General features: G+C 40.5%; 1 protein-coding gene across 1 annotated transcript; it reads left to right on the forward strand.

The window, feature by feature from the left end:
- The first annotated feature begins 10045 nt into the window (after nucleotides 1-10045).
- Nucleotides 10046-22487, forward strand: SRGN (serglycin). Its single transcript, XM_026713509.2, has 3 exons — nucleotides 10046-10204; nucleotides 19138-19267; nucleotides 22002-22487. The coding sequence occupies exons 1-3, from the start codon at nucleotides 10132-10134 to the stop codon at nucleotides 22204-22206; spliced, it is 408 nt and encodes a 135-aa protein (XP_026569294.1). The 5' UTR covers nucleotides 10046-10131; the 3' UTR covers nucleotides 22207-22487.
- Nucleotides 22488-23384: the final 897 nt, after the last annotated feature.

Here is a 23384-nt window from a genome sequence, read left to right on the forward strand (position 1 = left end):
TATAGTCCTTTTGGGTAGTCAGTCTTCCCCTTGCTAGGAATTCTTGCCTCAACTAGCCTTCTGGCACCAGTATTCTAGCTGCCATTACTCCACCACAATGAAGTCTGCCTACCAAGATGAGGTGGACCAGTTGCTTTCGTGGTGTGGAGACAATAACTTGGTCCTCAACACCAATAAGACCAAGAAACTTATAGTGGACTATAGGAGGAAGAGATCAGACATCCAGCCCTTGCTTATCAATGGAGACCGAGTGGAGCAAGTGGCCAGTTTTAAATTTCTGGGTATTACCATAAAAGAGGACCTGACCTGGGGTGCCCACATTGCAGCTCCGGTCAAAGGGGCTCAGCAGAGATTATATGACCTGAGACTTCTCAGAAAACAACAACTGAGTGAAAAACTGCTGGTGACCTTCTACTGCTGCACCATAGAGTATCTTAACTTACTGCATCTCTGTATGGTTTGCCAATTGCACAGTGACAGGTAGGAAAGCACTCCAGAGGGTTAATGTCATTGCCCAGAAGATCATTGGTTGCCCTCTCCCCTCTTTGGAAGAGCTTTATAGCTCCTGCTACCTTAAGAAAGTTCAAAACATTCACAAAGATCCATCTCATCCTGGGAACCCTTTTTTTGAACTATTACCATCTGGCCGACGGTACAGAATAATGAAAACAAGGACAAATAGGCTGAAAAACAGCTTCTATTCCAGGGCAGTAGCTCTTTTGAATTCTGTTATATATTGCAGTATTGGTGTGGTGTCGGGGGTTTACAGTTCAATGTGTGGTGCGTGAAGGATGTGGTTTGTGTTTATTTTCATGGTCATGATGTGCACTGAAGACGGTGCTTGATTTCGTTGTATGAGGTGCAATGACAATAAAGTAAACTAAGCTAAACTATGTCTCCCCACAGAGGAGAATTTATCTTTACAGGTAGTCCTCCACTTACAACTTTTCGTTTAGTGACCCTTTGAAGGCCCCCCCCCAAAAGTGACTTGGGACCATTTTTCACACTGTTGCAGCATCCCCATGGTCACGTGATCAAAATCCAGCCCCTTAGCAACTGACTCATATTCACGACGGATACATCGTCCCATGAGATCAGCTTTTGCAACTTTCCGATGGGCAAAGTCATCGGGGAAGCCAGATTCACTTTAAAGCTATGTTACTTAACAACTGCAGCAACTCCTTTAACAACTGTGGCAAGAAGGGTCATAAAATGGAGCAAAACTCACCTAACAACTGTCTCACTTAGCAATGGGGATGTGGGGCTCAAATGAGGTTGCAAGTATTGCCTGTATTCCAGGGGTGGGTTTCAAAAATTTTTTTCTACCGGTTCTGTGGCCGTGGCTTAGTGGGTGTGGCCATGCGATTGAGTGGGCATGGTTTTTTTTTCTTTTTTGCAGTTACCCCACCACCACCTGTTTTTTGGGCCTTCTGGGCCTCAGAATAGCCTTGCGGGGGGAATGTTTTTGCTCCTAGAAGGCTCCTCTGGGGTTCAGGGGGAAAAAAGACCATGGCAGGGGCACGCAGCACCCCTCCACGCTCCGTTTTGGGACCTTCCTGAAGAGTCTCGGGGGGGGAATTTTTCCTCACAGAAGGCTCCTCTGAGGCTCAGGGAGGCAAAAAATGAAGGGAGGGCTCCATTTTTTGCCTTCCTGGGCCTCAACAAGGGGAATCCCGGCACAGCTGATTGAATGAACAGCTGATTGTCAGAAGGGGGAAAAAAAGAAATACCTTAAGGGGCCAGCGTCAGGCGGGTGGGGTGAGCAAGCATCGGATGGGTGGGTGAGCCAGAGGCGACCAGGTGACCAGGTCGGGGGTGTGGCCAGCCAGAACTTACTACCAGTTCGGCAACCCAGTTCGGCAATCCTTGCTACCAGTTCACGCGATCCGGTGCGAACCGGCTGAATACCATCACTGCTGTATTCAGTCTTTCTCGTCCAATCCAACCACCGTGGCATCCCTAAGCCTGAATCCTTGCGAAATCACCTGCTTGTTATAATTTCATCTTGACAGGTTATAGGCATTTTTTTTAGGGGGGAAAAGTCACATTAAGCCCCAGCTTTATTTATGTATGAATTAAGGGCTATGTTCCCTCCAGGTATTTGAAAACTATGGTTCCTTCGTGGTTCATATGAGGAATCCCACCAGCTCTTTGTTGAACCAGAGCCAATCCAAATTTAGCGCTAGAGGTTGGCAACTTCTCGTGGGCAGCCTTAGCATCTGGGCAGAGTGGCAAAACCCACAGGAGGTGGAGAAAATATGAGAAGACAGCCCTGTCATACGCCTGGAGGAAGCTGAAATCTTTAGTTTCTTTTCCCCCCTGGGGTAATGGCGGGTGTTTGTTTTTACGCCATGTTAAGAGGAGAGCTGATCAATGCAGTTTCTGTCTTCTGTCTCAAAATGCTAAGACCACACCTGGAACACTGCATCCAGTTTTGGTCACCCCATTACAAAAAAGATTTTGAGGCTTTGGGAAAACTGCAAAGAAGAGCAACTAAGATAATTAAAGACTCCTAAACCATACGAAGAACGGTTGGAGGATTTGGGTTTGGCTAGTCTAGAGAAAAGAAGGACTAGGTAGGACATGACATGATAACAGTATTCCAGTATTTGAGAGGCTGCCACAAAGAAGAAGGGGTCAGTTTATTTTTCAATAAATAATGGAGCAGGACAATAAACAATGCATGGAAGAGAAGTCAAAGAGAGAAGCAGCCGAGATTTGAGGAGAAACTTCTTAAGAGCATGGACAATTAACCAATGGAATAGCTTGCCTTCAGGTGTTGTGGTTGCTTCATCACTGGAGGTTTTAGACTGGACAGTCACTTGTCTGAAATGGTATAGGATCTCCTGTTTGATGGTATAGGATCTCCTGTTTGATGGTATAGGATCTCCTGCAGGGGGCTGGACTAGAAGACTTCTAATCTAAGGTCCCTTTTCCAGCTCTATTCTGATTCATAAAAATAATAATAATAATAATCAGTAGTGATTGTTGGGGGGAACTCTAGGACTGCAGAAAATGGCCAAATGTTTCCAACAACACTTCTCGTCATAATAATGTGACGTTTTCTAGGAATAATTATGACTTTCAGAAGGAATAAGAAGTAATGTCATGTTTTGCTAAGACTCATTCTCTTCACCCCGTCTGGTCCTACCACACAACGCCTGTTGTTTGGGCCGACTGAGTTGCTTCTTTTCTGACTCTGCTTCGGCCTATTTGAAGTAGCCCCGCCTCCCCACACTCATCTTTTATGTGTTTTGATTTGTTTTAATCTTATATCATAATCACCTTGCAGAGTTTGGCCTAGATGGCTCTTTGTGACTCACCCCCAAACTCCAGCTTCTTGACTAAAGGAAGCCATGACACTGTCCTTCCCACCCACCTTATCCCCGCTTTTCCTATTGTTTGTTGGCGTTCGATTCTTTAGGTCTTACGTTCCCACCCTCCAACCCATCTGCAGTATCAATATGCCAACATAATGGTAACGATTAGGAAAATACCTAGTTTGAAAGTTGCCAAGGTGCTACCATTTTGCCATTAATATAATTTCATTATTTTAACAGAAGAACTGAATAACAGAGTTGGAGGGCTCTTACAGGTCTTCTAGTCCAGCCCTCTGTTCAAACATGGGTCCCTATACTATTCTGGACAAATGGTTGTTCAATCTCTTCTCTGGTGAAGGAGCACTCACAATTTCTTGAGGCAAGCCATTCCATTGAGTGGTTCTCACCGCCGAAAAATTTCTCCTCAAATTCTAGGTTGGTTCTCTCTTCAATAAGAGAGAATGTCTCTTCTTTCTGTCCATTGTTTCTTGCCCTGCCTTCAGATGATTTGGAGAATAGGTTTACCTCCTCTTCTTTGTGGCATGGAGATGCAAGCATGGTTACCTGGTAGCTGGGATATTTCCTTGGATTGCAAAGGCTCCGTTGTTTCTGTTTTGCAAACCACCAAACACCTTCTTAAATACACTAAAAACGTGAACTTAGATTGTGGAGCCACTAGAATGTATTTTATTTCCGGGGCGGGGGGGAGGGGGGAGAAGTAGAGGAGGGGATTTTTGTTATAGTGGGATGGGCCCTACTAGCTCAGGAGGTGAAATGCTGATGGCCTAAACTTGAGAGTCTTCTCCCGAGTTGCAGCACTGACTTGCTCCTTGTGTCCCCTGTGTATTTCCTGCGTTTCAGAGTTAATGGTTTTCTGCATTTCAAAATGGAAGAGTTCTCTGTGTCAGCTCCAAATTAACATATTAAAGAAGGATTTAGAACTAGAAATGGCATGGGGTGGAAGTGCTGCAGAATTGGACTCTGGAGAAAGGGTTAAGACAAGGAGAGAAAATCTTAAACTTACGAAAAGTTTACTGTTAAACCAGCAAGACCGTTTCCTCGAAGGAGGCATTTATCATCATCAATACTCATATCAGATTTTGCCTGGCAGCTATTTTAAAAACGGACCTCAATATGTATCCATGGAGGCAGCTGTTTCAAATCTTTTTAAAGAATCAATGTCTTAAGGCTTATGCTTAAATCAATAAAAAAATTATAATAGGTAATGGTAAGAATATTATATTTCTATTAAGTATTTCCTATTTAACTTAACAATATTGACCTCTGATAAAGGCAATGCAGCACAGATGCTAATGGATTTTGTTAGAGCAGGGGTCCCCAAACTTGGCCACTTTAAGACTTGTGGACTTGAACTCCCATAATTGTCCAGCCAGTCTTAAAGTGGCCAAGTTTGGGGACCCCTGAACTAGAAGCTAGTCACAAATGTTGGGTTAGAATTCTTTGAAAAAAAATATCATAGAAAAACAGGGTTTGGAAGGGACCTTGGAGGTCATCTAATCTAATTCCCAGGTGAAGGCAGGAGACCCTGTTACATTCTGGACAAGTGGTTTTACACATAGTCAAAGTTGCTGGAACGCGCTTGCATTATTTGGAAAGAAGCAGCAATGGAGGGATAAAATCTTTCTTAAGCCTTCTCAGTTTGTAATTGTCAGCCTTTGTGCAGACAATGACCCATTAGACTATATGCTGTTATGTATTGGATACAATATATAATTTAATTTGTGGATGTGTCAATTAAGATAATTACAGAGTGCGGATTCTGCTTTATTTTGCAAATCACATTTTTCTTGCTGAACAATGTAATCTTATCTGAACACGATCTTGTGCTGAGGTTTCTTGGGAACACAAGTCAAGGTTCAATTTCCCTTGAAAGAACAGCTTGCTGAACTAGAATGGCTAGGATGTATTTTGAAACATCTTAAGAGAGATAGTGACAAGCAGTTGAAATACTCCATCAGAAAAAAATGTCCGATTGCCGTAAAAGGAACCCTAGCAAGAGGTATGCTGGCTACGGAATTCTGGGAGTTGAAGTCCACAAGCCTTAAAAGTTGCCAGGGTTGGACACAGGGGTGGGATTCTACCAGTTCGCACCTATTCGCTAGAACTGGTTGTTAACATTCTAAGCAGTTTGGAGAACTGGTTGTTAGAAGAAATTACTGGCCTAATCCTGTAAGGAAGGCAGGAAGGAAACATTCTGGTGTTGCTTACAGAAACTGCCTCTCCGTTAACCCTTATTACATTCTTGGCAGGACTAGACTTCCTGTCTCAGGAGCTTCTCTGGAGTTTTTTTCCCCCTCCTTTGCTGGTACTTTGCTTGTGTGGAGTAACCATTTAAAGTTACAATGGCACTGATAAAAGTGACTTATGACCATTTTTCACACTTACGACTGTTGCAGCATCCCCACAGTCATGAGAGGCCAGGCAAGGAGATGCGTACCTTGATGTGAGTGATATTGAGTTGACCACAGCCAGCCAATAACATGACCATCATGCCACGCCCACCACCTAAGCCATACCCACAGAACTGGTTGTTAAAATTTTTGAATCCCACCCCTGGTTGGACACCCCTGATTTAGACAGTAGTTAAGATGGTGCCATTTTGTTTTGCATAAAATCCAGACAACCACCTTATAGGAAAAACCTTATAGACTTAGAATGTTATCCTGTTTTTCCTCCCAACCTGACTATGAATGGTAAAATTAATGATCACCTTTTAACCATTCAAAGTGTGGAAGCATGTTAATTTCACTTTCCTTTGTCAGTCAACCCCTTAGCAATTGTACAGTACTTTGTCACAGGCCAGATGGGACAATAAAATATTTAGAATAAACTATCTTCAGGTGCTGAATTAGAGAGGAAACCAAATCGGGCAGAAGTCTTTCCATCAGTGCTATAGCAAACAACAAGGTAGCCCATAGTCACTTTTTGTGTGTGATGAAGGTCCGATTCCCCTGAATCCAAGCTTTTAGTTTTCCTAAAAAGAAAAGTTTTCCTAAAAAGAAAAGGATGTAAGCTACAGTACCTGTGTACATACTTACATTGTTTATGCCCTGTTTGGAATCATTGGAAGGTTTACAAAAGCAAACACTGGTAATTTGAAATATCTTTCTGAGATTTTGCAGACCACATCACTTAATGTACAAGTATAGGTAGTCCAGAGGTGGTATTCAGCAGGTTCTGACCAGTTCTGGAGAAGCAGTAGTGGAAATTTTGAGTAGTTCAGAGAACCAGCAAATGCCGCCTCTGACTGGCCCCGCCTCCATCTATTCTCTGCCTTCCAAGTCCCAGCAGATTGGCTGGGTCTTCTTTGGTTGCTCTGCACAGGAGAATGGAATTGGAAAGCAGGTTAGCTAGGTGGGGAGGGAATGGGGATTTTGAAGTATCCTTCTCTGCCATGCCCATCAAGCCACACCCACCAAGCCATGCCACACCCACCAAGCCACGTCCACAGAACCGCTAGTAAAAGAATTGGAATCCCACTACTAAAGTAGTCCTTGACTTATGACCACAATTGAGCCCAAAAATTCTGCTGCTAAGCAAGTCAGATGTTCAGTGAGTTTTCCCTCATTTTACAACCTTTTTTGCCACAGTTGCTAAGTGAATCACTGCAGTTGATAAGTGACTCATGTGGTCATTAAACAAATCTGCCTTCCCTCATTGACTTTGTTTGTCAGAAGCTGGCTGGGATGGTCACAAATGGTGAATCACATGACTCTGGGACAGTGGAACTGTCATAAGTACATGCCAGTGGCCAAGTGCTCTAAGTTTGATCATGTGACCATGGGAATGTTGCAATGGCTGAAGTGTAAAAACTAGTCATGACACTTTTTTCAGTGCCACTGTAACTTTCAACAGTCCATAATTGAATGGTTGTAAGTCAAAGACTACTGTAATTATCACTTCCTATTTTGTTAATAAATGTCACATTAAGAGGTGAGAAAAAGCATCGATAGGAAATCAATTGCGTGGAATGACTCTGTGGTATGCATACTTGTTGAGTACAACTTCCTTTATGCTACACAAAATGTTCTTTCGACAATGATATATATTTTTTTCCAATGAATATTTCTCAAATTGCTGGCCCAGTCATAAAGACACAGGAGCTGAATTTTCGATATAAGTGTTTGTTAGAGTAGGCAGCTTTCATCTTCTCTGCTCTGGCCATGTTCTGAAAACACAGTGGTGATGCCAACCCCACCATGCTAAAAGATTGAAAACTTTGCCCAGACATAAGAGTAAGGCACTTCTGGTCTTAGCTGCAACACACATACATAATAACTCCTCTTAAGATTATAGGCATCCAGAGGAAAATATGATAGCCAAAGTCTTAGCTGAAGGCCAAAGGAAGATGCAAAATTCAAACATCAGATTTTTGCTCCAGGAAAAATAAAATGTCAATTTCGAAAAAAGGATAATTATACAGAGAGAAGCTAGAATGGTATTTGCTCAAAATTGGGAAAATGAAAAGGGTCCAATAGAGGGGGAGGTGATTAAGAAAATATTGGAATGTGCAGAAATGAGTAGATGTAACATTGGCAATCAGAGAACAAGAAGAAATGGAATATTAGATGATATGGGGCTTATTTTATAAATGGTTGGAAAATGAAGTAAGAAATTAAATGAGATTGTTATAATGATAAGATATATAATGTTGAACAGGTTGTAATACGAATGTAATCTTAGTAAGAAATGTATACAAAATATTAATAAGTGCACAAGATATATGTACCCAGTCACACACACTGTATAACTGAAAGATGGATTTGTTTTTAAAATAAAAATAAAAAACTTTTTTAAAAATAATAATACAGAGAGAAGCTTGATATGCGTACTGCCTACATTTCATCAATAGCAGAGTACATGATTGACAGACTTTATGTTTTGGGGAGTCCTTGAATATGTCTGTAATGTTCCCATCACTTACCAGCACGTACGGGTAGTTCTCGATTTGCAATCATTTGTTTAGTGACCTATTGAAAGCTACAACAGCACTGGAAAAAGGGACTTATGTCCATTCTTCACACTTACAACCACTGCAGCCTCCCCACAGTCACATGATCAAAATTCAGATGCTTGGCAGATGCTGGCATGCATTTACAATGGTTGCAGCATCGCTGGATCACATGATCACCACTTCCCAGCTGGTTTCCCAAGAAGCAAAGTCGGAGTTGCTTAAACAACTGCATTATCCGCTTAACAACTGCAGTGATTTGCTTACTAACCATGGCAAAATGGGTCATCAAATCGGACATGATTCACTTAACAATTGGCTTGCTTAGCAACAGATATTCTGATCCGAGTTGTAAGTCAAGGGCTACCAATACTGATTTGTTATCTGTTTGCTTTTCTTCCTTGATCAAGAAATGGAGCCATGCTTCTCTGACCATGGTAAAATGAGAATCGCCACGATGCAGTTATGTCTCCATTTGAAGTGACAAGAGATAGAGAGGTCCGACTTCAATAACAGATGGTTTGAATGAGAACATGTGCAATGGCTTGACTCTGGCGTTCCATACTTCTTCCATCTTTTCCATTTTCTGCAAATTGTTCAAGGCCAGGATTTTCTTCCAGATCAGGATGGTGGTTGAGCGCCTTTGGTTCTGACTTCTGGTCAGCTATATCCTTTTTTTCTTTGACGTGCCTTCTTTTCTTTTTAATTTTCTAAATCGTAAATCGCTCAGAAGAAGCTGTGGAGCTGGGCACCCACAAACTGAATCAATAATACAAAATATTTCTTTATAAAAATGTATTGGATGCCTTTGGGGTCAGTTTGTTTGTTATCGGTTTGGGTCACATCCAGATAAAGCGTGTACTAGTTTGAATGCAGGCCTTTGCATTTCCATGACTGGGAAACTGGGAAACCAAAGTTCACTATTGACAGCTCAGCCCGATGGTGGCAGAAATGATTTTGCAGGAAGGGAATTCAGCTATTCCAGAACCTTTTTTTTCCTCAGAATTTTAGAACAGCAGAAGGAAATCCAGTCACAAGTCCCCTTCACACTCTTTCCAAGGATTTGGGAGATGAACTCAGAGACAGTACTGATGTATGAGTCACACACCCTGTGCTCTGATTAACAACCTGTGTAGTCACTTAATGACTGCACCAGGGAGAGCAGGGGTAACGGGTAATTAATTGAGGTGATCACATGGGCACTTTGCTTAACAACCCAACCCTCATGACTTGTGACCATAATGGGCAGGCTCCATTTCGGCCATAGCTTGAGGACTACCTCTGTCATGCTAATATACTTTTAGATTAATGTGTGTTATTTTATTTTAATATATTCTGACGTGGATTAGTTTATGATAAAGTTAAACTTATAATAAATATTCTTCATTGAAATTTGGCTGCTGGTAGAGGAGAACTTCCAAAATGTTTCAATTGATGGGTTCTCATATTATGGAAGTCCATGGATACCGACTGAGTAGAATTTACTCCTAGGTAAATGATTCCCCCCACCCCACCCCCCAAAAAATTGAACCCAATGCTGCAAATCACCCTTGTTCTTTGGGAGTAACACTGAATCTGGTAAGATTTTACTCTGAGTAGACCTTCTACCCTTTATCTGCAGAGGAAACACTGGCTTCCTGTAGCAACTAGATCAAGAGTGTAGAATTAGGATCTAGGCTTTGTTAGTAGAGGTGTCCCTTTTCTGAGCTCAGGAAGTCGTGATGCAAGGAAAGGGTTGGGTTTGAGGTTTGGAAACCTTTTGTAAAGGCAGCCACTGTTTCATTTCCACATCAGCAGTGACGGTTGGCGGAGTGTGGAGGTGCCCAAGCCAAATTGGAAATGCTTGTCAAACCCATTGGGAGGATCTTTGTGGCTCTTGGTGTAATCCTCTTTCTAGGATGCCCAGGACAAGGTAAAATTTCCGGTGGCTCTTCTTTTCCTAATCTCCTTGATAAGATGTGTTAACAAGGGTGAGATTTGCACGGCAATTCTGTACATGTTGATTCAAGAATAGGCATCCGTGAATTCAGGTGGGCTTACACCCAAAGAAAAGAGGACAGAATCGCTCCAAAATCTTGGGCTCTGGCAGATGTTCTTCTCCCTGGAGATTACACTAACAAGTGACAGCCATGTCCCTTCTCCAAGTAGGAATGTGGAGGCTCATATGTACAGTGGGATGAAGGGTGGCAGAGAAGGTGTGCATTCTTCGGACAAAAAGGCATAATCCCTGAAGTTTAGTAAGTGCAACAGAAATGACTTTGCTAAAGGAAAGCAAACAGAGTCTTTGGAGCATGTATTTATGATTATGTTGGTGTTTAATATTTCTATTCGTTGTTCTGTCTTTAAACGTTTTCAAGGGCTCTTCTGTTTTTGAGCAGGATGAGGAAACTGTCCCACACTCATTCATGATCCGTGTCCTTACAGGTACCATAGTAGCTCACCCATGCAGAGTCTATAGCAGAGACGGGGTGGCGTTTTTCCTTTTTTTCAGAAGTTCCATTTTATAGTGGGAAGATGCTTTCATCTTAAATGCTGGGAGTGAAACCTGAGTAAAAAAGTAGAGTTCCTTACGCAATTAAAATTGTCTTAAAGAGGATCCTATTTTCTTGCAAGTAGTAATACAAACAATATTAAGGTAATAATAATAATAAAAACGTTTAATCTGCCCAAAATTATAATCTGGAAGACTGATTACAGAATTAACTACAGAAATTTGGAAGGAGTAAAGAATGCAGTTTTACCATTAAAAAAAAAATTATGTGCATACTCTATTTTACAAAATATACTCTATTTTTAAAATATGCTGCATGTGATAAAATACAGAAAAGTTAAATTCCAAAAGCAGTTTAATGTGAGACTACCTGAGGGCACTTTTATTTTATATATTTATCCAGAAACTGGACAATCCAGTTCTATACATATTTAGACAGATGTCTATGGAGATTCTCAATCATCAAGGTCATGGTTAACTGAAAGGTACTTTTCTATAAGGCAACTGGACTGGTTTTCCCCACCATTCAGTCAGAACTGAAGAAGCTTCTTGGATGAGAAGTGAAACATTTTCAAGGAAAAAAATGAAGAAAGTCCAGTTACCTTTTGGAAAACCACCTTGAGGACACGTTTACTCAGTATTTAACAGGATTTACACTGAACTAGCTGTGCAGTCTAAGTCTACAATCCAATAAAACTGTAAAGATTGATCTGCTAGTTATGTGCCAAAAACATTTGTTTTGTGCCATTTATGTAGAGAAATATTCAAAATGTTAATTGGAAAAGAAAAAAAAAGTTACATTATCCGTTTTTAGTTCTTGGATATCGGGGCTGCAAAACTCCTTATGTCTGCTAGATGGCAGCAGTGTGATACAATTTTCTGGTTCATTATTATCATTCTATGCACTCTGTAATTGGCCTGAATTGTGGTGCAATAAACCACATTAGATTAAAAATACAACTCTACATAGCCAGTTAGATATGTCTTCATTCTTCCCCTTGTGAGGAAAGACAAACTGATTAGGAACAGGCTTGTGATACAATGGTTATCAAGGATAAAGATGACTTCAAGCAAGTGTTTGCTATTGGCTTACAAATGGTGGTTTGTTTGGGGATTTAATCATAATCCCGAGTATAATGGGAAGTTACACCATAGACTTTTAGAAAGGCAATCATGCTCCCTTGATCACACAGTTTAGAAGGATCCATTTTATTCCGTTTCATTCTGCTTGGCATCTTTTAAGAAATAATATTAGCAGCTCATTTGGCACCCTAGCAAGATATTTGAAAAGGTAATTTTTTTTTTCTGTTAAGAGCATTAGGTTTGTCTTGTGATGCAAAAGGAAATTGGTGTAAGCGTGAAGAAACTGATGTCTGTTCTTTTACCAGTTACCACACAGGATGCTTTTACTGTCTTTATTCAGAACAAACTTCCACTTTCAGTGAGCTAAATTCCTGCTGGATATAGGAGTACAATTTTCAAAAGCTAAAAGACAAATCACAAATTATCCAAATATATCATATTTTCTAACCTCCAGTCTCATTTTTAAAATACTGGTTTTTCTGTTCAGTCAGAGATGCTTCTGGACATAGGGCAGTTGCAATAGTAAAGTCATACCATTTGCAAAAGTACCATCAACACAATAACCCTTAAAGAATAACCCAGGAAGGGAATTTCAAGGCCACTGGTTCATTAGTGATTTATAGATTACTCAACTATTGTAATTTATATTATCCTGGTCAGATAAAATTTAGAATTCCTGGTGCTTTCTGACCTTGGATGCTTGCTTGCACATGACTGGTGATGTTATCTAGTTGGATAATGAAGTGTCTACAAGAGAACTAAGCTCAGAAAGCACCCAGAACTCCACAATTCAACCCTAGCTATAGATAGCTCTTTTATTAGAGATGAAGTCAAACAAACGAAGTCTAACTATGAGAAACTAGTTGAGTGATGCTTCACGATGCTAGAAATCACTAGGTCCAAAGTCACTCAAGTGTGGAAGACAAGATTAATGTCATGGAGGTTGGATAGAATAGCCTTGTGAAGGGCATGGCTGACTGTCTGAAACCTTGAAGAAAGGCACCTGGTATTAAATATGAAAAAGCCTCCAAATTTTTCCCTTTTGTACCAGTCTTATTGATGCCTCTGGTAATTCACAAAGAAATCTCTGATGCAGCAAATCTTTGAGTTACACTTTCACAGTTGAGCGAATTTAATTATGAGCTTGATTTATTTAATTGTATACAGTGCAATATGCAATTAAGCAGGGCAACTTGCTGAGCTCTTCCTGTTCTTATGTTGTCTCTCTCATGTATAATATCATAATGTACCACTCTGGATTCAACCCAATCAACTCTGGAGAATGGCTTTGTGATACAAGAGTGTTAATCCAACACATCTCCTCTCTGTCAGTTTGAAAAGCAGGCATAGCTCAACTCTCTTCTGTAACTTCCTTCAAGTTTACAATTAGGTGGCTGCTGAAGAAAGACAAAATACGTAAGAGTCTGCAGGTTGGGGAAGTCAGTGTCATCCATTTGGATTCTTAATCAGTGTTGATGACAAAAACTATCCTTCATAGCTAGTATATAAGAGTTTTCTGAAGGTATGGTTGAAGATATGGGTTGATAGTTTTAATCTAAGACATCAACTTCCAATGGTTTTCCTTAGTTTTGTTTTACTGACAATAATGTCTGTGATTCTCAAAAGAATAAGAAAATCGTTTAATACTGCAAACTGAAGGAAACGTAACAGAAAGATGCTATCATACAGTAAAAGCTCAGTGGGACTGGGGTAAAAACAGCAATGAAGACTGAACACTGCTAAAGAGTCTACGCTCTAACCAACTAATATTTCTGACAGAGGAATGAAAAGTTAAGTTTGTACATTGTTCAGCAAGATTTCAAATGCTTCTTTCTGTTCAGAAATAGAAGCAGAAAAAAACTTCAGAGGAATGTGGTTAATCTAAAAAAAAAGAAAAGAGGTTAAATGATTTAAATGATTCAGTCACTTAAATCGTAAAAAGATCAAGGAAACATCTGCAGTTGCTGTTTCTCACAACCGATCATACCCTAATTATCTAAAAGAGGAGTGGCTGGGGGGGGGGGGCATTAGGGGTTAGGGTCTCCCCAGCCTGGTGATCTGGAGATGGGAGGTGTGTTTGGAATTATACTTCTGTGTGCAGGGTGGACAATAGATTGAAAAGCTAAATTGTCCTTTTTCCCATCATCTCTTTTTCTGCTAAACATCCCCATCTCCTGAGCTTGTGTTTGCTCTACATCAAGACAGCCTGGCCCTATCGAGGCCTTCTCCATTACTGAATTCCACCTCATGTCCTCCCGAGACAAAATGGACTCCTACGGAAGCTCACATGAGAAAATTGAGCTCCTTTAAATGGAGGAGCTGATCTGAGAAGGCTTTGTAGTGATTCTCATAAATGAAAAGATTTACGCCACCTACATTTCCAGGATCTACTCCCATTATAGTGTTATGATTTAGATGTGTGGCCCACTAATCATTAGCAATAATTGATTTGCTGAGAAATTGTCAAGAATTTCTATAAATTCCTTGTCACACACAGTTCACTTGATTTTTAGTTTCACCTCCCTTCTAGGTCTTCACCAACCTAAACTAATACAAAACAAAGTACAGTCTGCTCCCTTCTTTCTTCATAAGAACCTACCGGAGGATCCTACCAGGTTTTGTGCATTTCTTGGTTTACCAAGATTGTGTCTTAGGTTAAATGTGGGAATAACACCTCCTGTGTTCCCAAGGAAATGGTCTTTTCAGCACTACCTGTTCACTGTTATGCCATTCTTCCTTGAAACTTAAGTTATGCCAGAATTATGAACAATCACAGAAGAGGAGTAAGAGATGTAAAGATAGATGGCTTGACTCCCCACAATATAAGTATTCCTTGACTTACAACAGTTTGTTTAGTGACTGTTCAAAATTGCAACAGCATTGAAAAAAGTTACTTATGGCCATTTTTCACATTCATGACTTGCAGTTAGTTTCCCCATGGTCACGTGATCAAAATTCAGATGCTTGGCAGGTGACTAGTATTTATGACGGTTGCAGCGTCCTGGGGTCATAGGGCCACCTTTTGTGGCCTTCTGACAAGCAAAGTCAATGGGAAAGTCAGATTCACTTAACAACCATGTTACTAGGTTAATATGTTAAGTGAAGCGGTGATTCACTTAAGAACCATGGCAGGAAAGGTCGTAAAATAGGGCAAAATTCACTTAACAAATGTCTCGCTTGGCAACAGAACTTTTGGGCTCAATCGTGGTCATAAGTCGAGGACTACCTGTAAGAATTTCTGTCGAAGTGATTAAAATAAGAAAGAGCATTTGCCGTAAAATAATCAACAGCAGAGTTTGATCTAAGCTACTACGAGCCAAGGCCAGTGTGTTATCAACTATCTCTCTTGTATGATCTATTACCTTGGCTGTACACAAAAACTCTCTTAGCTCCCCTTTTTCTAATTTACCTGAATAGAACACCTGGATTTGCATAAGAGGGAAAAAAAATGACTGAGAAAATAAATTTCCATTTCCAGTTGTTATTACAGGTAGTCCTTGACCTCTGACCATTCATTCAATGACCATTCAAGTTACAACAGTGCTGAGAAATATGGACTAGTGACTATGCCTCAAGTTATGGCTACTGCAGTGCTCCCACCTGATCAAAGTTTGGGTGCCTGGCAGCCTGCCCGCCCTTATAACTGCAGGGTGCTTCAATTCCCTCACCCACCACCTATCTCCCCTCATCTATGCCCTTTTGGCCACCTTACATCCTTCCTTATGGGGTAGCAAGTAGCCCTAGAACTACCCATTCAGCTGCCCCAGCGAAGCGTTCGTTCACCCAGCTGCCTTCACTTCCATTCCCTGCACTGAACTTTTTATTTTTTTTAACCCGGGCTGTCTTTCCGAAAGTTGCATTGCCTTCGGAATACTTTACGAAGATGCTGCACCTTTACAAAAGCTCTGTGAGCCACACATAGGAAATGTTCGCTGGAGAAGCTGAGCTCAAGAAACAGTGAGGAATTTCTGCTTTGACTGGGGTGACTGGGCGCTAAAGGCAAAAAGTTGGCGCAGGGAACTGGAAAACAGCTGGGTGAATATGAATGCTTGCTTGGGTGGCTGAGGCTTCCCAGGGCACTGCAAGTAGTCCTTAGAGTCACATGGGTCTGGGGTGTTTGCCACCCCACGTGGTAGGGTGCAGGGCCTGCGAGAGATCGAGGGAGATAGGTGGGTGGTAGAGTTGGAGGCAGATCCTTTCTGAGGATCTGGGCTGGGTGCTGCTTAACAACTTGTGATTATTAATGACCACAATGGGGATTGCCAGTGTTAAATTAATGTGGTCACGTGACATGTCGCTTTATGACTTACAACAGCAAACCTTGCCCCGTTTGTGGCCATTAGAAGAGGACTAACTGTACTTTTGTATGTGTTTACTTTTACGTTAGTTCTATCCCATTTTCACATGTCATTAAAAAAAAAAAAAAACAGAGAAATATTAGTGCATACCCTTCTAGGTATTTTTTTTTTTACAAGAATCATTGCTTGATCAGGAAATGTGTCCTTCTACACCATCAGGCTTTTCATTTTCCGAAATCTGGGAAATAATTGCCTTTTACTGCTGCCGGTTTGAAATGGTGACAACGACCTGCCAGCCTTGCTTCTACAAGAAGATTAGAAATGGAAGCTGAAGTCAGCAGACATCCAAGGAAGCAAATCTCTGATAAGCAGGTTTATCATCAAAATAAGCAGGTTTATCGTCAAAATAACGTTTATGAACGGTTGCAGGGACTGCATATATCTAGCCTAATGAAGAAAAGGACTAGGGGTGACATGAAAGCGGTGTTCCAATATTTGAGATCCTGGTCAAAAAGAAGAGGTAGGCAATCTATTCCTCAAAGCCACCGAGGGCAGGACAAGAAGTAACAAATGGAAAGTTATCAAAAAGAGATTCTGCTTGGGCACGGGATTGAACTAAGAGACCTTCCAACTTTGTTATTCTGTATTCTGTAAGCCATTACAAAGAATTCCGGTAACATTTATAGTGACATCAAGGTTTCAATCTGCCTGGACAGCTTTGTGGTACAAATGCAGAGGTGGTACTCAGTAAGTTCTGACCAGTTCTGGAGAAGGGATAGCAGAAATTTTGAGTAGTTCGGAGAACCGGCAAATCCCACCTCTGACTAGCCCCACCCCCATCTCTTCTCTGCCTCCCGAGTCCCAGCTGATTGCCTGGGTCTTCTTTGGTTGCCCTGCACAGGAGAATGGAGCTGGAAAGCAGGTTAGCGGGGTGGGGAGGGAATGGGGATTTTGCAGTAGCCTTCTCCAGCCACATCCACCAAGCCACGCCCACAGAACCGGGAGTAACAAAATTTGTATCCCACCACTGTACAAATGGCGTAACCCAAGTTGATTTTGGGGAGGGATGGTTTCACTCTTACTTTGTTTTGGTAACAGACTAGATTTCTGAGCTTGTGCGGGGCATCTCTTTGCCCTGAGCTGGTTCAGAATTAGCAACAATAAAAATCCTCTCTTATTCCATCGGACAGGACACTTGGCATCTTCAAACTGCAAAGGCAGTAAGCAAGTTTTATAATTTCTCTTACAAGATCTGAAGCTCAACGAATGAAGAAACAAATGAAACGAATGAATGATAGCTTTGCGGTGCGTCAATCACTTCACAGTTAAACTGTACCTTGGCTTGATCTTCCAATTCTGCTCTTGTGGGAACATAAACACCAGGAACGTTTTTTCAACCTATCTCAGAAGTTTCATAAAGTTCATTCCTACTGGAGTTTGCAGAAAATCGCATTCTGACACTTTGAAAATGACTCCTCTCCGCTGACGTGGTGATTCCTGATCACGTGCTTAGATGTGCAATGAACTTAACTAGGGGAGATGATTGTCTCAGCCCTGTCATGGAAACTTAGCTATCTATGTTGTGGTAATAAAAAGGAAATGGTTTGAGTTTTTATACCAAGGTCAGCCAGACCGGTTATACGGTTTGAAAAGAATGTTTGGAGCTTTTTTTTAAACCTGGAGATGATTAAAGAGATGCTTGCTAGAGATGATGAAGTTACTTCAACACACCTGGAAAGCACCCGATTTTAGGAGGTGGACTAAAAACTAATATATCTTCCTACCCCCAACCTGAACACTATTTGCTAGATTTAGAACATCTGATAAATACTTGTATTTCATGGCCTGACCCGTTTCAGATGGCCTTGCCACCCTGTTTCTCAGCCTTTCTTTGCTTAGTACACTCATCCCAAATGCCTACAATTCATCTTTGGAATGCTGCAAACAGTCTGGTTCTGTTTGCCTGTGTCTTGTGAACTTACCATGACGTATTTTATGGCTGAAAGATTTTTTAAAATTATCAACGGTGTTAAGATAATATTGGTACAATATGAGTTTGAACTTGACAGTTCTAGAGTTTTAGGCATTATTCCTGGGTGCTCACTACCTATTTCAATTTAGTGCATTTAGGGCTTTTATGACAAACCTTCATTACGTAGCTTTTCCCAGTTTTGTGTCCTACATTTTAGTTCTGAGGATTTTGAATGAATGTAGCCAGTGGAAATTTAGGAATATTTTTCCACTCATCTGGCACCCTACAGTTTGGAGAAAACTCCTCAGTTCTTACTTGTAAATTTATTTCAGTTTATATTGGGTTTTTTTCCCCAATAAGGTATTGAAGCTAGTAATCAATAAAAATGGGACAAAATGTTTGCTGAGCAAGCTGCCTACTATCAGACATCATGTTTAGATTTATTGTTTCTAATTAGTCTCTCTTGACTAAGATGTTTTAAAATGTAAAATTAACTTTTAAACCCCTCGGCAAGAGTTTTCTTGTGAAAGGAAAACCATTTTGACTTGGTTATTTGAAGGACTGTGTATCTCTGATCATTTCTGCCCATCTCGTAAGATTGGGCAACGTGGTGTTCCCTTCAAATAGTGCCATCGACTGGGACCCAGGAAGCAGCATCTCCCCAGGGAACAGTCTGCCTCCCAGCCTGATGTTGTTCAAAATGGCGCTAAAAACCCACCAGATTCCCCAGGACCTGAGGAAGAGTGACTCCAGCTCCTCTGGAAATTTTATTTAACAAAGTATTCTTCTTTTTCCTTACACCCACAATTGTTTTCATTTTTTTTTAGTGGTTTCCTTGCTTTTCCAGTGGCAAGCCACCCAGGATCTTGGTGGCCTCTAAACTGACTGAATAAACAAACAAACAAACAAACAAATAAATGTGTACCAACATTACAAAGTGGTTGTAGCAACATTTGATAAGTTATAAACTTGATTTCAACACATAGACCATTTTTCATTAGGAGCTCCTCAAAAAGGCCGGTACATATCGCTCCGATGTAAACCCGATGCCAACTGCATTGAAGAAAAGGGGCCAAGTTTTGTCATGACAGATGAGAATGCGAAGATCCCCTTTGAGGCAAACCCCACACGGTAAGATAAAATAAACTTTCAGTTGTCTGTGATGACCCGGGGTGTGGCACAAAGGCCACACGGTCAGATAATCAGTAGGAATCCCTTTATCAGCTCCAGCTTTGCTCCCAATGTCCTGGTTACCTTCTGGCTGGAGAAAAACTCTCCCAGGAGCAGCCTTTGGCTGCAGAGAATCAAGTCCAAAACGTGATCAACAAAAACTGCAACTAAAAGTCCAATCAAGGCAAAATGAGGTAATTAGTCTAGCAGGGCAGGAGCAAGAATTCTAGATGTGAAGGCACGGCAATAACTCAACACGGTTGGGAAGATGCCAGGAACACAGATAAGCAAAGTCAACACAAGATAAACTCACATTTGCTCCCAGAAACTGCCGCACACTGCATGCATTTCTTTTAAATTCTCTTCCCAGCTGTGGCTAATGAAGGGAATCAGGCCCCTTTCCTCCCCCGTAAGCCATGCAACCCACGTTGCTCTCTTCTCCGTTCCTCCCTGTGTATCCTAGGATGAAGAGGGGGTGGGCCTGGATCTTCCTCTGAATTCCCTCTCCCTTGTTCTCCCTCTCCCCTGCTTTGCCCAGCCGGACTTTGCCCTTCCCCAGTTTCCTCCACAGCCAATGGAACCACACTCCCACTCCCTGTCAGCTGTTCGTCTTCCTCCTTGGATTCAGACTCTGACAGGGGCATGACGTTGTCCTTTAGAATCTTGAAAAGGGTCTAAGCAAGCAAAATGGTCTAGCCACCCAAAATCACCTTATGATGAAATGGGTGGCAGATAAATTTATAAGTAAATAAATAATTCATGATTTTTACATGGCCATTATGCAAAATCATATATTTATTACATAATAAAAGGCATATATTCACAATTTCCATTTTTCATCCTGTTTTGTCTTTATACTGCCTAAAGTTGCCTTGGTGACTGAGGCGGCTAACTATTTGACATAAATAAAACCAATCAATTAATACTGCTGGCAGTGATATTACAAAATAACATAAATTTTTGGCAATATATACATTGGCATCATGCAAATTGTAATGATCTTTATGTTCATAACCTGAACTTTAAAGATAGAGGTAGTCCTTGATTTATGACTGGACCTGAGCCTGGAAATTATGGTCATAAGTCATGGTGGTTGTAAAGTAGGTCACCAGTTATGACTTTTTTGCACTGGTCATGAAGCAAACACCATGGTCATTAAGTGAAGCCATTTTTTTTTTGCTATGGGCCAGTTTTTGCCAGAAACTGGAAGTAAAAACTGGCAATAAAGCATGATACATTGTGACTGCATGTGACCACAAGGGGGAAGTTGATGCCGAAACTTTGAAATAGGGCTGCAAGTAGCTTTTCAAGGGTCCATTGTAACTTCAAACGGTTGCTAAGTGATTGGTCACAAGTCAAGAACTACCTGTACATGTGAACCAATCTTTTTCTTTCTTTCTTGGCAGTACCTTTTTAACAAAACAGAGATTGATTGGGCAAACCCTTTTCTTCTATGAAAGACACAGGATTCCAGGCCACCAATGCAAGAACATCTCATCCAGAGATGGAAACTAGATGAAGTATCTGGCTCTCAATGAGACCCATCTGCATTAGAGGGCTAGAAGCTGGTATCTCTCGTGTGGCTTTTGATTCAAACCGTTGCTTTTCTCATGGTTTATCTTGTGTGAAATCTATTTTACAGCAACACCTCTGCATGAGTACAAAGAATAGCAATAGCCATAGCACTTAAGACTTATATACCGCTTTATAGTGCAGTTTACAGAATCAGCATATTGCCCCCAACAGTCTTTTATTTTATCCACCTCAAAAGGATGGAAGGATGAGTCAACCTTGAGCCTGGTGAGATTCAAACTGCCAGATTTCAGGCAGCCGGTAGTCAGCAGAAGTAGCTTGCAATACTACACTCTAACCACTGCGCCACCGCGGCTCATAGGTCGTCTTACTACATTTTCAATCATTTTCTTACTTCAACATTTTAGTTGGCAAACTCTGAATGATAGGGAGGGAACCAGAAAACTTTGGAGGTATGTGTGTTGCTTATGAAAGTTTGTGCAGTTAGTATTGTACGTATACAATATAAAGGATGCATGTGTGCTTTTGTTACATAGCTTAGTCTTGTTTATCTGAATCAGCCTTTGACCATACTGGCTGGGGATTATGAAAATCAAATATTCAACTTATAGCTAATATTAACAGTTAATAGGGGATCAACCTATTCTCCAAAGCATTTGAGGGTAGAACAAGAAGTAAGGGATAGAAATTTAACAGCTAAAACAATTAACCAGTGGAAAGGCTTGCTTTCAGAAGTTGTGGATACTCCATCATTGGAGGTTTTTAAGAAGAGATTGGACAGCCATTGGTCTGGAATGGTATAAGGTCTCCTAATGAGGCAGGGGCTTGCACTAGAAGACCTCCAAGGAACCGTCCATTATTCTGTAATTCTGATTAATCTCCAAAACAAAAGGTTGTGGAGGGCTAGACTCTACCAAAGAGGCTAGAGAAAAACCATAACAGCTAACAGAAAAATGCATATTTAATTTTTGTCTGCCTCTGCATATAAATGTGACAGGTTTTTTTTTTTAAACCAACAGATAGACCAGATATCTTGTTTTACTTTCTTTTCATATCATACATTACTCATTGCTTATTTCCAGCTAGGGAATAAAGAAAATCTAAACACTGTAGCTAAGACTTAATGATTGTTTTTTTTTTTAAAAAAAATATGCATTTTCAGAGAGATGCTTCAAGACCAACCCAGTCCTTTGCCATTTTCTGGAGATGAAGAAGGATCTGGCAATGAAGTTGATCCCGAGACAGGATCGGGCGCGGAGTCTGATATGGAAGAGCCCGATGTGTCTGACTTTGTGAACCAACCAAATGTGAACCTGAAATTTAAGCTATCAGATGAAGGCTTACTTCCCCATGAAAATGTACTGTGATTTCTGTTATGGCTTAATGTGATCTTTCTTTTTACATATCATAGGTTTTGATGAAATGTATACCCTAGACTAGGCATATATGTTATAAAAATATTATAGCTAACCATGTATATCTTAAAATGTTTAGTGCTTTTCTTTGATAAAATCTATTATTTCTAAGCTGAAAAACAGAAGCAAACAAAGCAAGTTAAACTAATTTCAGCCACTTGATAAGCATTTTCTTATGTCTTCAATTATTCAGCTATCTTTCTATTAAAATCTAATGCAACTATGGACTCATATTCATTTCTTAAATATTATTTATTAATCAGATGTATTATCCCACCTCAATTATAAAAAGACTCTCAACGGCCAATTAATAATTATTACTACTCTATTGCTTTGCATGTACAGTGAGAGCTTCCGCACCAGAGACAAATTCCTTGTGTGCCTAATCACATTTGGCCAAATAAAATATTCCGTTCCATTCCATTCTAAGAGCAATAACATTATCAAAAATAATTTTTTAAAAAGTTAAAAATACAATTTGTACAGAACACATGACCAAAATAATATATAATGTCCACACTCAAATATTATCTGGAAACCAACTGAAATACTAGATTAAAACAGTATTGTTTAACTTTTAACATGCTATTCAGCATAGAAAATCTAAGATGTGAAATCCATTAAAACAATCATCAAGTCAGAGAACAAAATGCGTATGAAATAACATTTTAGGAAGCACAACATGTATGGATTAAATCATTTGGCAGTTTACCAAAAGCAAATCCGCAATAATAAGTTGTTTGTGGTGGGGGTTGAAGTCAGTGCTGGACCATGTCTGGCACCTAGTAAACCATTTCCTGTTCTGGATTATGTATTTCTGGTAACAAGGAACCAACTGAGAATGGCCAGACTGGTGAATTCCAGAGAAAAATACAATGGCATAAGACCTCAGGATGTTTTATCCTATGAACATTTGCACATATCTAAATTGTATTTTTAACCTAGGTATCTAAGGAGAGCTAATACTTCTTTATTGACCTAATCTAAGATTTTTTTTTCCTACATTCAATAAATTTCCCCACCTGTAACTTATTCTATATTCTAACTTCTGATATATGAGTTGTCTTGGACATCTCTTAGTCTCATTTAGATGCTTGAATGGACAGCTAGGACATTCTTTCTTTCACTCT

This window comes from Pseudonaja textilis, chromosome 4 (assembly GCF_049901715.1).
Source record: "Pseudonaja textilis isolate UNSWEBS1 chromosome 4, rPseTex1.2, whole genome shotgun sequence".
In the NCBI taxonomy this organism is placed as follows: domain Eukaryota; kingdom Metazoa; phylum Chordata; class Lepidosauria; order Squamata; family Elapidae; genus Pseudonaja; species Pseudonaja textilis.